The sequence below is a fragment of the Meleagris gallopavo genome, chromosome 11, assembly GCF_000146605.3.
Source record: "Meleagris gallopavo isolate NT-WF06-2002-E0010 breed Aviagen turkey brand Nicholas breeding stock chromosome 11, Turkey_5.1, whole genome shotgun sequence".
Taxonomy (NCBI): domain Eukaryota; kingdom Metazoa; phylum Chordata; class Aves; order Galliformes; family Phasianidae; genus Meleagris; species Meleagris gallopavo.
Genome location: NC_015021.2, coordinates 14,862,333 through 14,874,922, shown reverse-complemented (window position 1 = coordinate 14,874,922; position 12,590 = coordinate 14,862,333). Strand labels below are relative to the sequence as shown.

Sequence of the window (12,590 nt, the reverse complement as noted above, 5' to 3'; positions counted from 1 at the left end):
GAGCGGGCGCGTTTGGGGCCGCTGCGGGCCTGGTGTAGCCGGGCCGGGTTAGGTTAGGTTAGGTTAGGGACCATGGCGAGCTCGGAGCGCAGCGCGCTGCTCACGTACCGCCTGTGCGGCGGCTCCGGAGAAGACGAGCGGGGTAGGGAACGTGGCCGGGCCGCCGCCGCCGCCACCCCCCGCAAGCTTCCCACGTTCCTGGGCGTCGTGGTGCCCACGCTGCTCTCCATGTTCAGCGTCGTCCTCTTCCTGCGCCTCGGTGAGTATCTCCTGGACACCCCGGTCCCGGGTCCTCCTTGGGCATCCCCTCTTTGCAGCCTCAGAACCCACCCCGAGCTCCCCCTGTTGCAGAGCCCTTGCTCCCCCTGGTCTGGGTCCCAGTGCCGCCCTGTGCTCCTCACTCAGCTCCCTGTGTCTTCCCAGTGCTCTCCCCTGAGCATCTCAGTCTGGAATCTCAGTGCTCTCCCCCAGGCCCTCCTGTTTAGGGGCTCCCAGCACCCTCCGCATCCTCCAGCCCCAAGCTGAAGTTCCCGTACTCCATCCAGGTTTCTCCCAGTCTGGGGTCCCAGTGCTGTATGCTCCCCAACCGCACGCCCCATCAGTCTGCAGCACCGGGGCTCCAGTGGTACCCTCAGGGCAGGAACCCAGACCCCTAATCTGAAGGCCCCTGTCCCTGTGCTCCCCCAAATCCGTTCTGTAAGTCAGATCCCAATGCCTTTGTGTCCCCACACCCCACAGTACCGGGACCCCACTGCTCTGAGCATCCCTCAGTACTGCACCCCAGTGCCCTCTCTGTGTTCCCAGTGATGTTCCCAGGGCTGCACCCTTCTGTCATGCCCCAGAATTGGGCCTCCCTCCTACAGTGTTGGAAGGACACAGATTGGCTCCCATCTGGTCTCAGTTTGAGCGATAAGCCTGGTACTGGGCAGTATGGAGTACCTTGGAGGGGCATGCAGGCTGGGCCCAACCAGGGGCAGGCAGCAACCCTTTGGAGGTACCGGCGTGTTGGGATGCCCTGGTCCAGCTCAGGCAGAGGCCCAAACAGGAACAGGGAAGGTTTTTCCTCTTTTGCTTTCCGCCTGCAGAAAACCTTGGGCGGGAGTTGGCTGTGTGCCGGGGGGACTGGAGGGGGCCCTGAGCCTCTTCCTGTGGCTATGGGATATCCCAGCTGCGAGAAAGGAAGGAACAGCCCCATCCCTCATCCCTTCCCACCCCACAAGCTTTGCTCTCTAAGGCACTCCCAGCTCCACACTGAGCCCAGACCCTCACAGGGGTGGTGTTACCTATGGGGAGGGAATAGGGGAAGTGTGGGCTGGTGGGAGGGGAACTGCCGGGAAGAGGAACTGTCCCATTCTGGGGGGGTCCAGGCAGCTGCCCTCCCCCTTTCCTGTACACCTCAAACATACCTCTGTGTCTCCATGACCTGGAGACCACCAGACCCTCCTGGCTGCACCCACTTTGTTCTCTTGTCATCTCTTATCTCCACTCCTAGCTTTTAACACTGGAATGGAGGGAGAAAACCCAGAAGGGCTCCCTGCTGCTCCCTGCACTTCCCCGAGCCCTCCCCTTGACATCTCTGTGGCTAATCTCGTGGCTGAGATAGGGCATCTCCCACTGCTGCTGTGGGCAACCCCTTCCTGCCCACAGTCCCTCTCACTGTCTGCAGCCTGACCGTGCCTTGTGCAGGGACTTGAGGGAGTCCAAGTGCCCCACTGAACCCCCAGGGGCTGCTGGAGCTGAGCTTGGTGCCTGGCTGACAGGGACAGCTTCCCTGGGCTGCTTTTGCTTCCTGGTTTGCAGTGGGCCACCCTGCTGTCTCCTCCCTTCCTGCTTGTTTGCTCTCTGGGTGTGTGGCTCTGTGGGCACAGCTGGAAGATGCCCTGAGGCTGGGGGCAGTGGCTGTCTGGCATGCACGGGGATAGGGCAGCTCTGTGGGGTTGTTCATGACCAGTTAACTGTAGGTTCACCTTGGCAGGGTTCGTGGTGGGCCATGCTGGCTTGTACCAGGCTCTGGCCATGTTCGCGGTGGCCTACTTCATCATTGGCATGACGGTACTGTCGGTGTGTGCCATTGCCACCAACGGTGCCCTGGATGCTGGAGGAGCCTATTGTATCCTTTGCTGGGTGCAGGAAACCTTGGGGGGTGCTCAGTGGCACCTGGATGCCACAGTGGGGCTGTGGGCATGATGGAGCATCCGTGCCTGCTGGGCACTGGTTTGGGTTGCTGACACATTCCCTTGACTCCACCAAGACATGATCAGTCGTGCCCTGGGCCCGGAGTTTGGGGGCAGCATTGGGATCATGTTTTTCCTGGCCAACGTGTGTGGCAGTGCCCTCTATGTGCTGGGGCTGGTGGAGGCGGTGGTGGACAGCTTCGGGATCCCGCCAGGTAAGTTACCCCATAGCAGGGGATGTCGGGCATCCCTTTCCCAGGCAGCCCAAGCATTGTGCCTAGCACTGTGCCTGACATGGCTTGGCCAACCCCTGGTGCCTGCACTGAGCCCTACTGATCCCCGTGTGTCTCTGCCCAGGGCAGAAAGTGGGTTCAGGCATCCACGTCCTCCCCCAGAGCTATTGGTATGAGCTGCTCTACGGCACCATCCTGCTGGCCCTGTGCCTCGTCGTGTGCCTGGTGGGTGCCTCCATCTATGCCAAAGCCACCTTCCTCATCTTCCTCATCGTGGCGGGTGTGCTGGGCACCATCCTTGTCAGCTTCTTCGCCACGCGGCCCCTTGGTGTGCCCATCCGCATGCCGCACCTCAACAGCTCGGAGACTGAGAACGGCAGCTTCACGGGCTTCTCACTTGCCACTCTGCGAGAAAACCTGGGCGGTGAGGACACTGAGGGCTTCCCGTGGTCCCCATCATGGTCCTTTACCTGCTGGGATGGGGAGGGGTGGCACCTGCCTCTGCATCAGCATGGGCTCAGTGGAGGGTGTGGGGAGCTCGTGGAGCGGTTTGTCCCATAGTGATCCTCCTTTGGGGACGGCTTGTTAAGGAGAGGGCACATGGCAGATCTGTGCCACCCCAAGCAGCCCGTCACAGCCTGTGCCCCTGTGTGCTGCAGGTGGGTATGGAGTGGACTACACCACGGGGCAGATGATGAGTTTCAGCACAGTTTTCGCAGTGATGTTCAATGGCTGCACCGGCATCATGGCAGGCTCCAACATGTCAGGTAGGGAGCAGGATGGCACTGGGATGGAGCTGAATGGTGCAGGGAGTGCTGCGCCTACAGGCTGGTTACACTGCTGCCCTGCCTGCAGGGGACCTGAAGCGCCCGAGCTACTCCATCCCGCGGGGCACCATCTCTGCTGTGCTCTTCACCTACCTCGTCTACAACCTGCTGGCTTTCCTCATGTGTGCCACCTGCAACAGGTACAGCCACCGTTCCTTTCTGGAGTTATTGGTGTTGACATGAGCCAAGATGAGTGCCACCGTGTGTGTGTGTCCCTCTCTAGGACCCTCCTGCAGAAAGATTACGGCTTCCTGCGTGACATCAGTATCTTCCCACCTCTGGTGACGGTGGGCATCTATGCTGCCACGCTCTCTGCAGCCATGAGCAACCTCATCGGGGCATCCCGCATCCTCTATGCTCTGGCACGGGATGATCTCTTTGGTGAGTGCCTGGAGTGTGCTGGCATCAGCCAGAACCCAAATGGTGCCAGGGCTGTTCCCACAAAATGAACTCCCCTTGTGGCTGGGGTGATGATGCTCTGTGAATCAGTGAGGACTTGGGGTGTTGAGGCTCCTTTTCTGTTCTACCCAGCAATACCCACTCCAGCCTGGGGTTGGCAGTGCCTCTGCAGATGATGTGGGGTCTATAGAGCATACCGTGGTTCTGCCAGGCTAGGGACATGCCTGCACCCCAGTCTGCCTGTAGGGATGCCAGCACTTGTGTCCCCACTGTGCCCTGGCACTTGCCCCAGCCCCAGCACTCAGAATGGGGGCATTGCCAAACTAGTTGGTGGCCTTTGGCTTGCCTCCTGCCTTGTGCCTGTCCAAGCTGCCTGCTCTGCCTGCAGGCCGGGCGCTGGCGCTTGCCAAGAAGACATCTGCAAGTGGGAACCCCATCATGGCAGTGATCCTCTCCTGGCTGGTGGTGCAGGTGAGTTTGTTGGTGATGCTCCTGTCCCAGTCCCTGGGCTTTGTGCCCATGTTGTGTGCCCCTTTATGGGACTTTCCTGATTTGTTTACATGCTGTGACCTGTGTGCTCTCCCTGCAGCTGGTGCTCTTCTCTGGGAAGCTCAACACCATTGCAGGAGTTGTCACTACCTTCTTTCTTTTGGTTTATGCCACTGTCAACCTGGCCTGCCTGGCACTGGAGTGGGCATCGGCCCCCAACTTCAGGTAACTGCTGCCTGCTCTGTGATGGGCTGTGCACCCACTTGTCTGTCCATCTATCTGCCATCTGTCCATCCTCTGACCACCTTGAGCATCAGGGGGGCAGAGACCACTCAGGAAGCAGAAGGGGACAATTCCCTCGCCCGGGCACTGTGCTACTCAGTGGGCACAGATAAATGCAGCAACATTGGGTCCCCTCTCTGTAGGCTTTCCAGAGGTAATTTATAGGCTGTGCCGCCCGGCATCCCCCGGGCAGCTCGCCAAGCAGTGATGGAGCCCACTTTCCATTAGCGCTAATTAAACTAACAAGGAAAGGGGGAGGATGGGGGATGCTGCCTAAGGGGGGAGGAGAAGATCTTCCAGGAAGGACAGTGTGTGACAGGCAGCTGCAGCGTGGGGCGGTGGGTGTGGGGCTGCCCTAAGCTGGGGGGAGCAAGGCAGGGTGGCTGGGGGACCTGGGTTGGATACAGCCGCCCCCCAGCTCGGCCCACGTTCCCCCTCCCTATATCTGAGAATGTGGGGCACAGACAGGCATGGACTGGTGCTTGTGGGGAGGCTGTGGAACTGGGTGGCAAAGGGTCCCTTGCCCATCCCACGCTTCAGTGCTCCCCCCCCTCCCCATTGAGATCTCCCATCAAGCGTGGCGGAAAAGGATTTTAATTACCTTTCAGCAAAAACAATAATTAGAGAAAATAACAGCATCTCGCCTTCCCACCTCCGCCTCCCTGGGATGAGTGGGTGCTATATTCATTTGTTGGTGCTGCTGTGTGCCCCCCAGCTCTGCCCACCCTCAGGTCATCCCTGTTTGCCAGGGGCAGGCAGTGTGGGTCTGCCCAGTACCCTGCGTGGTGCCATCTCCCCTCCATTTACAAAGTATATGCCTTACAACACAGGAGTGCCCTGTCCCCCTCCTGTGCCACTACTCTCTGTGTCACCAAACCTGTCACAGGGGGAGATAGTTGTCTGGAGTGGCTCTTCCTGGGTGCCATTTCCAGGCTGTCTTTCCCTCAAGCCTTGAAAGAGGCTGTTGGGGATGAAATTACCATTTCTATGCTCAGCCCTGATGTGGGCTGTGGTTATCCCCAGTGTAATTAGTTCACAATCCCCTTGACAACCTGGGGCATAACTGTTGCCTCTCATTGGGATTTTCCTGGGTCAGCTGAGCATGGCTGAGTGCCAGGGACTGTATGGTGTCACTGATGAGGACAGAGGTAATGCCAACTTGCCTGTGCCTGATGTGGATTGCCATAGCCAGTCTACATGACTGACATGAAGTGAGTGGCACAAAACCACAGGCCAAGCTTCATTTGGGTTGACCTCCCTGCTGCAAGGAGTCCACACTGGCTAATTTAGATGTCCCTTTCTGTCTGCTCTAGGCCCACCTTTCGCTACTTCACCTGGCATACGTGCCTGCTGGGTATCGCCGGCTGCTGCGTCATGATGTTCCTCATCAGCCCCGTGTCAGCCTCGGCAAGCCTGGGCTTCCTCCTCATCCTCCTCCTTGCCCTCCACTACCTGTCACCCAGCAGCACCTGGGGCTATATCAGCCAAGCTCTCATCTTCCACCAGGTGAGTCCTGTTCTTCTCACCCATTGTGGGCTGGAGAACTGATGTCCCTAGGGCTGGCATCCCTGTGGCAGTCCTGTCCCAGCTGCGTGTCCTCAGGGCTGGCGTCCTCGTGGGATGGCACGTTGAAGGAATCCTTAGCTGCCTCCCTCCCTCCACCCAGGTGCGGAAGTACCTGCTGATGCTGGATGTGCGGAAGGACCACGTCAAGTTCTGGCGCCCTCAGATGCTGCTGATGGTGCAGAACCCGCGGGGCAGCGCCCGCCTCATTGACTTTGTCAACGACCTCAAAAAGAGTGGCCTTTATGTCCTGGGCCACGTGGAGCTACAAGACTTGGGTGAGGATCTGCCCTGTCCCAGCACTGGTGGCCTCTGTCCCTTTCTGTGATGCTGTGGCCCTCAGCATTACTCCTTGGCTGGGGTGACCACCTCCCAGCTGGCCATGTTGGACCCAGGGAGGGAGATAACAGCATTTTGGACATACCACAGCTTGGCATAATGTAAGGGATTGAGGTGACTTATCTCTCCCATAATTTGTGTGTACACGTGTATCCTACTCACATCTTTGCACGTCTACATGCAGCTCCTGCATGTTGGTACAGGCACGCAAACATGGCATGTGCTACCTCAACTCCACTGGTCTCGTGCACATCCAGCAAGTGTGGGCATTTTGTGCACTCTTGGCACAGCCTTGCACACCTGTGTTCCTGTGTTCATTCACATGGTTCAGATGTGTTTCCATGTTCATTTGCACATGTGCTCTTTTGCACACGCACTCACCCTGCCGTGGCCATCCCCACCCCCAGCGGATGCACGGGCTCTGCTCTCCCCCTCCCCCCTTCTGTCACTGTTGCCGTGGTGACTAATGGCCTGAAATTGGGGAGGGGGATGGGGCTAAGTATTTTTTATATATTTATGTATAATTTCATATCTCTGGATGGAAGCACCTGCTTATGCCTTCCTTATGCTCGTGTGCTGAGGTGATGGGGCTGCTCAGGATGAAGACGGTGCTAGGAGTGCTCAGTGCTGTGCTGGGGAGCTGTGAGGACATCAGAGAGACCTCCAGCAGGGGGAACCCCATGACTCATGCTGTCCTTGTCCTCCCACCCAGACTCACTGCCCTCAGACCCGCTGCAGCCCCAGCAGGACTCATGGTTGAGCTTGGTGGACAAGCTGAATGTCAAGGCCTTTATCAGCCTCACCCTCGCGCCCTCGGTGCGGCACGGCGTCCGGCAGCTCCTCTTCACCTCTGGCCTTGGTGAGTGCCACTGGGATGGGCATTGATGGGGGTCCAGCCTGCCATCCCTGCAGAGTGAGCGGTGCCGAGGGCTGTGGATACACCCCCCAAAGCCAGGTTGGGGCTTGGAGGCACCTGTGTGCGTGCAGTGCAAAAGCCAAGCTGGGACTTGAAGACATGGGTGGGTGATGTCCACACCAGGTGTTTTTAACGCACTTGGGAATGCCAAAGTTAAGTTGGGTCATGGAGGTATCTAGGCTGGGTCATGCTGAAGGGTTTGGAGGCATTCGGATGGGCAATACCAAAGCCAAACTGGGTCTTGGAGGCATCTCGGATGGGTCATGCTGCGGGGTTTGAAGGCACCCGGATGGGCAATACCAAAGGGAGGTTGAAAGTAACTGCTGGGGCTATGGTGGGTCATGGTGGTACCTGGATGAGCAAAGTCAAAGCCTAGGTGGGGCTTGGGACTACCTGTGGGGCTGGTAGGGTCCTATCCTTTGCTCCTACCCCAGACCTTTGTGGTCTTTCCTCAGGCGGCATGCGCCCCAACACGCTGGTGCTGGGCTTCTATGATGATGCAGCACCACAGGACAGCCTGGCCCAGCACCCTGCCTTCACCAGCACCCGCGAAGAGCTGCCCCTGGGCTTCCCCCCACTGCGGGCCGCCGCCGCCCCCAAGCTGCTGTCTCCACGCGAGTATGTAGGCATCGTGGCTGACGCCCTGAAGATGCTCCGCAATGTCCTGCTGGTCCGACATTTGGAGAGCCTGGACAAGGTGTGGGAGCTGCGCCGGGCCGCCAGCCCTCCGCCTTCCATCCACGTTTGGCCCGTCAACCTGCTGCGGCCCGATAGCGCCCGCTACGCCGACACGTGCAGCCTCTTCCTGCTGCAGATGGCCTGCGTGCTCAACATGGCGCGGGCCTGGCGCCGGGCCCGCCTCCGCCTCTTCCTTTGTGTGGAGGCAGGCGCCATGCCCCACGCGCAGGAGGACAAGCTGCGCCAGCTCCTCAAGGACCTGCGCATCCAGGCCCAGATCCAGCTGGTGCCGTGGGATGGGGTGGTCCGCCTGCACTGGCAGGCCCCACGGGGACCTCCGGGCGGCCCGGCGCCCGCTGAGGAGGAAGAGGTGGCGGTGAACTTCCCACCCAACACCACCCAAGTGTCGGATGAGTACGTCTGTGCCGCCAACAAGATGGTGCTGGAGCAGGGCCCGGCGCCTGCTGTCCGCTTCCTCTATCTGCCACGGCCTCCGGCTGACACCGGGCTGTACCCGCTGTACCTGCGGCAGCTGGAGCTGCTCACCCGTGACCTTGGCCCTACTGTGCTGGTGCACGGGGTGAGCGCTGTCACCAGCACCCAGCTGTAGGATTGTCCTCGTGTCCCCAACCCTCCTGCAGTCAGTGCCTTACAGCTCCGGGCTGGGTACGGCTTGGGGGGAGTTGGCCCCGGCCGTGATTCCCATTTGCAGGCCTTGTTCTAGGGGCTGTGCTGGGAGGAGAGTAGGGGGTTTTGTTTTTTGGGGGGAGGCACAGCATTTAAAGCTGCCCTGGCAGGATCCGGGCACTTAATGCGTTCACTGTGCCTTTTCTCTGGGGGTCCTCAGGAGGGTCCCGATTTGCTACTGGGAGCCCTTTGCCTGCAGCCCTCTCCCCCGTACTCTCCTCCACAGGCTCCTCTGGGCACCCAGCCAACAGTGGGGATTGATTAAAGGCAGCCTCGACCTTGGTGCCCCCGCTCCCTGCCATCCTCCGTGCCTTTCATTAGGGAAAATTAAATGGGAAAGGGGTGGGGGATGGGAGCCCATTCGACTGAGTTCCCTGCTTCAGACTGGGGAAGGAGGAGGCAGCCCTTTGTGGATGTGTGACCCTGTGGGTTGAGGGTCCTGCTGCCCCCAGAGAGGGGGAAATGAGGGGTTGCCCAGGTGGGGCATTGTAGCCCCATGCCTACAGGGAGCAGTGGCATTGCCCTGACCCCTAGCTCTCCACAATGCTTCCCCTTCCATCCCCTTACCCAACTGTACTGACTGGGGGAGGGCAGGAAATAGCCTGGGTGATGGCGATAAATCTATTGGGTGCCTGGCCGGTGGGCAGCGTGCCTGGGTGCTGCCTGATGAATTGCTTCCTAATAGCCCAAATGGGTGTGGAGGCTGCTTAGGGCCAGGAGCTGTGTGTGTGGGGGGGTGGGGCGGGGGGTTAACAGCACAGCCTCTGCCTCCCACTCCCATCACCACTAAGGTGCCATCAGCCAGAGGACTGGAAAACCCCATATATCTGGGTGCTCTCTGGGGAAATAGAGTGGGGCTGTATTGCTCCCCACTTCTTGCAGGGGGTTGTACCCTCCCCCCCCCCAGCAGGACTTAGGGCTGGTTCTGCTGCTGGAGGTGGGAGGTTGGTCCCTCAGCACGGGCACCACACGGCTCCAGCTGCCCACTGCATTTATTTACAGTCAGGAGCTGGCATAGGGCAGCCGGGCACCAGCGGGACCCGGCAGTGTATAATGTTAATTATCACCACGTAATTAAAAGCCCATAAAAAAGCCTCACACTTCATTAAATTAAAGCTTCGCCGTGCCACGCCGCCGGGCTCTGGCAGAGTTAACCTTGGCCATGCCAGGCCCTGGCATCAGGGAGGTGGGGACCCCCAGTGGGCTTTGTATTAGGGTGCAGCGTTTGGGGTTTATGCCTTATCCACACAACACCATAACACCATTCATCACATGTGGGACAGCGCACATGTGCTAGGGGCATGCACTCCTATATCCAGCATGGTACATGGGTGCATCGCATGGCCACGTGAGACCCTGCACACCTTGCACATGCACCAGGAGGTGGCCGAGGGGCTGATGCAGTCCCACATGCGCACGCATCAAGACATGCACACACACACATACACGCAGCTTGCTGCAAAGCCAGCACAACGCCCACTCAGTGCACACCTACACAAACAGCATCCTTTTTTCCCTCCTCACACACGCACCTTTTGCACCCCCACAGCTGCCCGTGCCCATGTTCCTGGTGCCCAGGGCTCTTCCCAGTCCCAACGCCCTCTGTCCCTGTTCTTGGCACCACCAGCCCTTGACTCACCCTGGGTGCTCCCCAAGTGCTGAATGGGCCACAGGGACAGTGCCAAACACTGGGGTGGGGGACAGCCAGCAGCACTGTGGCAAGGGTTGGGGTAAGAGCGCCCATCCGTGCCTCAGTTTCTCCAATAGCTGGGCTGTGCTGAGTGAGGGGGGATGCACGGAGGGACCCTTATCAGGACCCTCACCCCCAATGCACAATGGGAGCCATGTCTGCAGCTATTGGGGGGCTAGGTATGAAGGTATAGGCATGTGCATTGGTGTGCACATAGGTGTGTGAGCACATGCATAGGGTGTGCACACGCGTGTGCCCTGTGCTGGCGCTGGATGGGGCCGTGGCTGTGGGGTGCCCGCGGGGGTGGGCAGGCAATGGGGCCTCGGCTATTTCTTGGAAATTTCGCAGCATTCATTTCAGAGCAAATAAAAGCTGTCATTGCCGGAGAAATGATACTGATCGGGGTCTGAAAAGACAGCAAATTACCCGCCTGAAAATGCACCGCTGGAAAAAAAAATGCATATTAAACACACAAAAAGGCACTTTGCCATCAGCCGCGCTTCCCCCGCCGCTCCAGAATAACCACACTTTACATAATTCTCCCTCTCCACCTCCGAATTAATTTCACAAACAGAGGCAGAGGCAACCCTGTAACAATAGCGGAGGGGGGGACGCAGGGATGGGGCTGCGGGGCTTTGTTCATCCTGGGAGGTGTGGGATAATAGGGCCCAGGGCTGGGCCTGGAGGGGACTGAAGGGTCTGGGGGAGGGAAACAGGTTTTGGGATGGAGGGGTTTGGGTAATGAGTGTTGGGTAGATGTGCTCAGTTTGGGGGTGAGGATCCACTGCCATTCTCCTCCACTCAGAACTGGGATGGGGGTCACTTGGGATAGGTATGTGGGGCAGTGCTCACCCCGAGGGCCACGTGCCTCCTATGGGGGGTAAGCCCTCATGCTGCTATCACTTGTGAGAGCCTGGCACCACTGTCAGGGTGCAATGACCCAGCTGACGGAGACCCCCAGCAGCCACTCCCCCTTGTCACTCTCCCACCCAAGGGACTCAACACCCACCTGGCCTGACACAGCCAAACAATCCCCCTCCTAAGACCTCTCAAGGATCTTGCTGCACCAGTCATGAGGGCACACACTCACGCCCAGCTGGGAGTGAATGGCATTTTGGGGTCCCAACAGCAGCGGTGATGGCTTCAGCCATGTGGGCCCTGAGGGACGGGCGGAGGGGAGGACGAGTGATGGAGGTTGGCACTGCGCTGCTTTGCATTTTCAATGACAGACCCATGCCGGGTGCTCGGGAGAGTGGAAAAATCTTATTTGTCACCTGCTGGCGGTGCGCAGGGGCTCCCGCGCCGCAGCTAATCTCAGGGAAAATGAGGATGCTGGCGGGGTGGCCCGTGGAGCTGGTGGGGAGGGGGAGTCAGAGCTGGGGGCTACAAGACCCCCAGTCCCACCAGGTTGGGCCAAACCTGGGTGCATGGCACAGGGGCACTGCCACCATTCTCGGGGCCAGTCTGGGTGTGTGGGCTGTGGGCACCCCATACCCATCACCAGCCAATGCAACCCCTTTTCCCTCCAGCCCTGCTTTAGGAGCAGCCTATTGCTCTGCAGCACCAGCTCCACAGGTTGGCACTGCCCACAATGTTTTCTGCTGGAGCATTACACTTTGCAGCAGGGATGGGTGCTGCCTGACCCCCAGGATCTATCCACATGCAGTGCCCATCCCATGCTTGCTGTACCCCATTTTCTGGAGCTGCCACCCCCCAGGGACGCCGCAGTGCTCTGCGGCCGGCTCAGATTTATCCATTCTTTTATATCCACACGCCTTTAATTTTTACGGCCCTGTTGGAGCAATACCCACGGCTGTTAATAACATTGCCCCCCCTTTTCCTGCATGCATCTGTCATGCTCCCACCAAGATGCCAAGCGGGTCTGGGACCCTTCATTCTCCCCTGGTGAGCAGCAGAGCTGGGCATCTCCTGCCCACCTATGGGTCTGGGTGCCGGATTCAGATGCTCCTGTGCCCTGTTGGGATTGGTGATGCCCAGTTGGAGGCATCTGATGGGATTCATGGAGCATGGTATGCGGCCAAGGAAAGCGTTACCGTATCACCGAGAGGTGGTGTGAGTGTGCATGAGTGTGTCCCATGGCTGAGCCACCAGTCCCCATGCCAAGCAGTGTTCCTATGCCTCATGGCACAGCACAGCACCCACCCCACTGGAAGACCCAGTGCTCATCCAAAGCACCCAGAACTGAGTGGGATAGGGGTATCGTGGTACCCAGAAGGATGGTTGAGTGGGGCTGGGGGTCTGCAGCTGCTGTTTGGGCCGTGCAATGGATGGGCCATAAATCTCTCTGCTGCC

General features: G+C 59.1%; 1 protein-coding gene across 1 annotated transcript; it reads left to right on the top strand.

Moving 5' to 3' along the window:
* Positions 1 to 72: 72 nt before the first annotated feature.
* Positions 73 to 9,680, top strand: SLC12A9 (solute carrier family 12 member 9). Its single transcript, XM_010716805.3, has 13 exons — positions 73 to 259; positions 1,976 to 2,110; positions 2,252 to 2,389; positions 2,532 to 2,831; positions 3,067 to 3,174; positions 3,263 to 3,374; positions 3,458 to 3,615; positions 4,022 to 4,104; positions 4,223 to 4,347; positions 5,718 to 5,910; positions 6,071 to 6,245; positions 7,019 to 7,165; positions 7,678 to 9,680. Exons 1-13 carry the CDS (start codon positions 73 to 75, stop codon positions 8,508 to 8,510), a joined length of 2,694 nt encoding a protein of 897 aa, XP_010715107.1. The 3' UTR covers positions 8,511 to 9,680.
* The last annotated feature ends 2,910 nt before the right edge of the window (positions 9,681 to 12,590 follow it).

Coding starts and splice junctions, on each gene's coding strand:
- SLC12A9 (XM_010716805.3), top strand. CDS start 73: ATGGCGAGCTCGGAGCGCAGCGCGCTGCTCACGTACCGCCTGTGCGGC. Junction 2,111..2,251: donor GGATGCTGGAGGAGCCTATT/GTATCCTTTGCT, acceptor GACTCCACCAAG/ACATGATCAGTCGTGCCCTG. Junction 3,175..3,262: donor GGCAGGCTCCAACATGTCAG/GTAGGGAGCAGG, acceptor CCCTGCCTGCAG/GGGACCTGAAGCGCCCGAGC.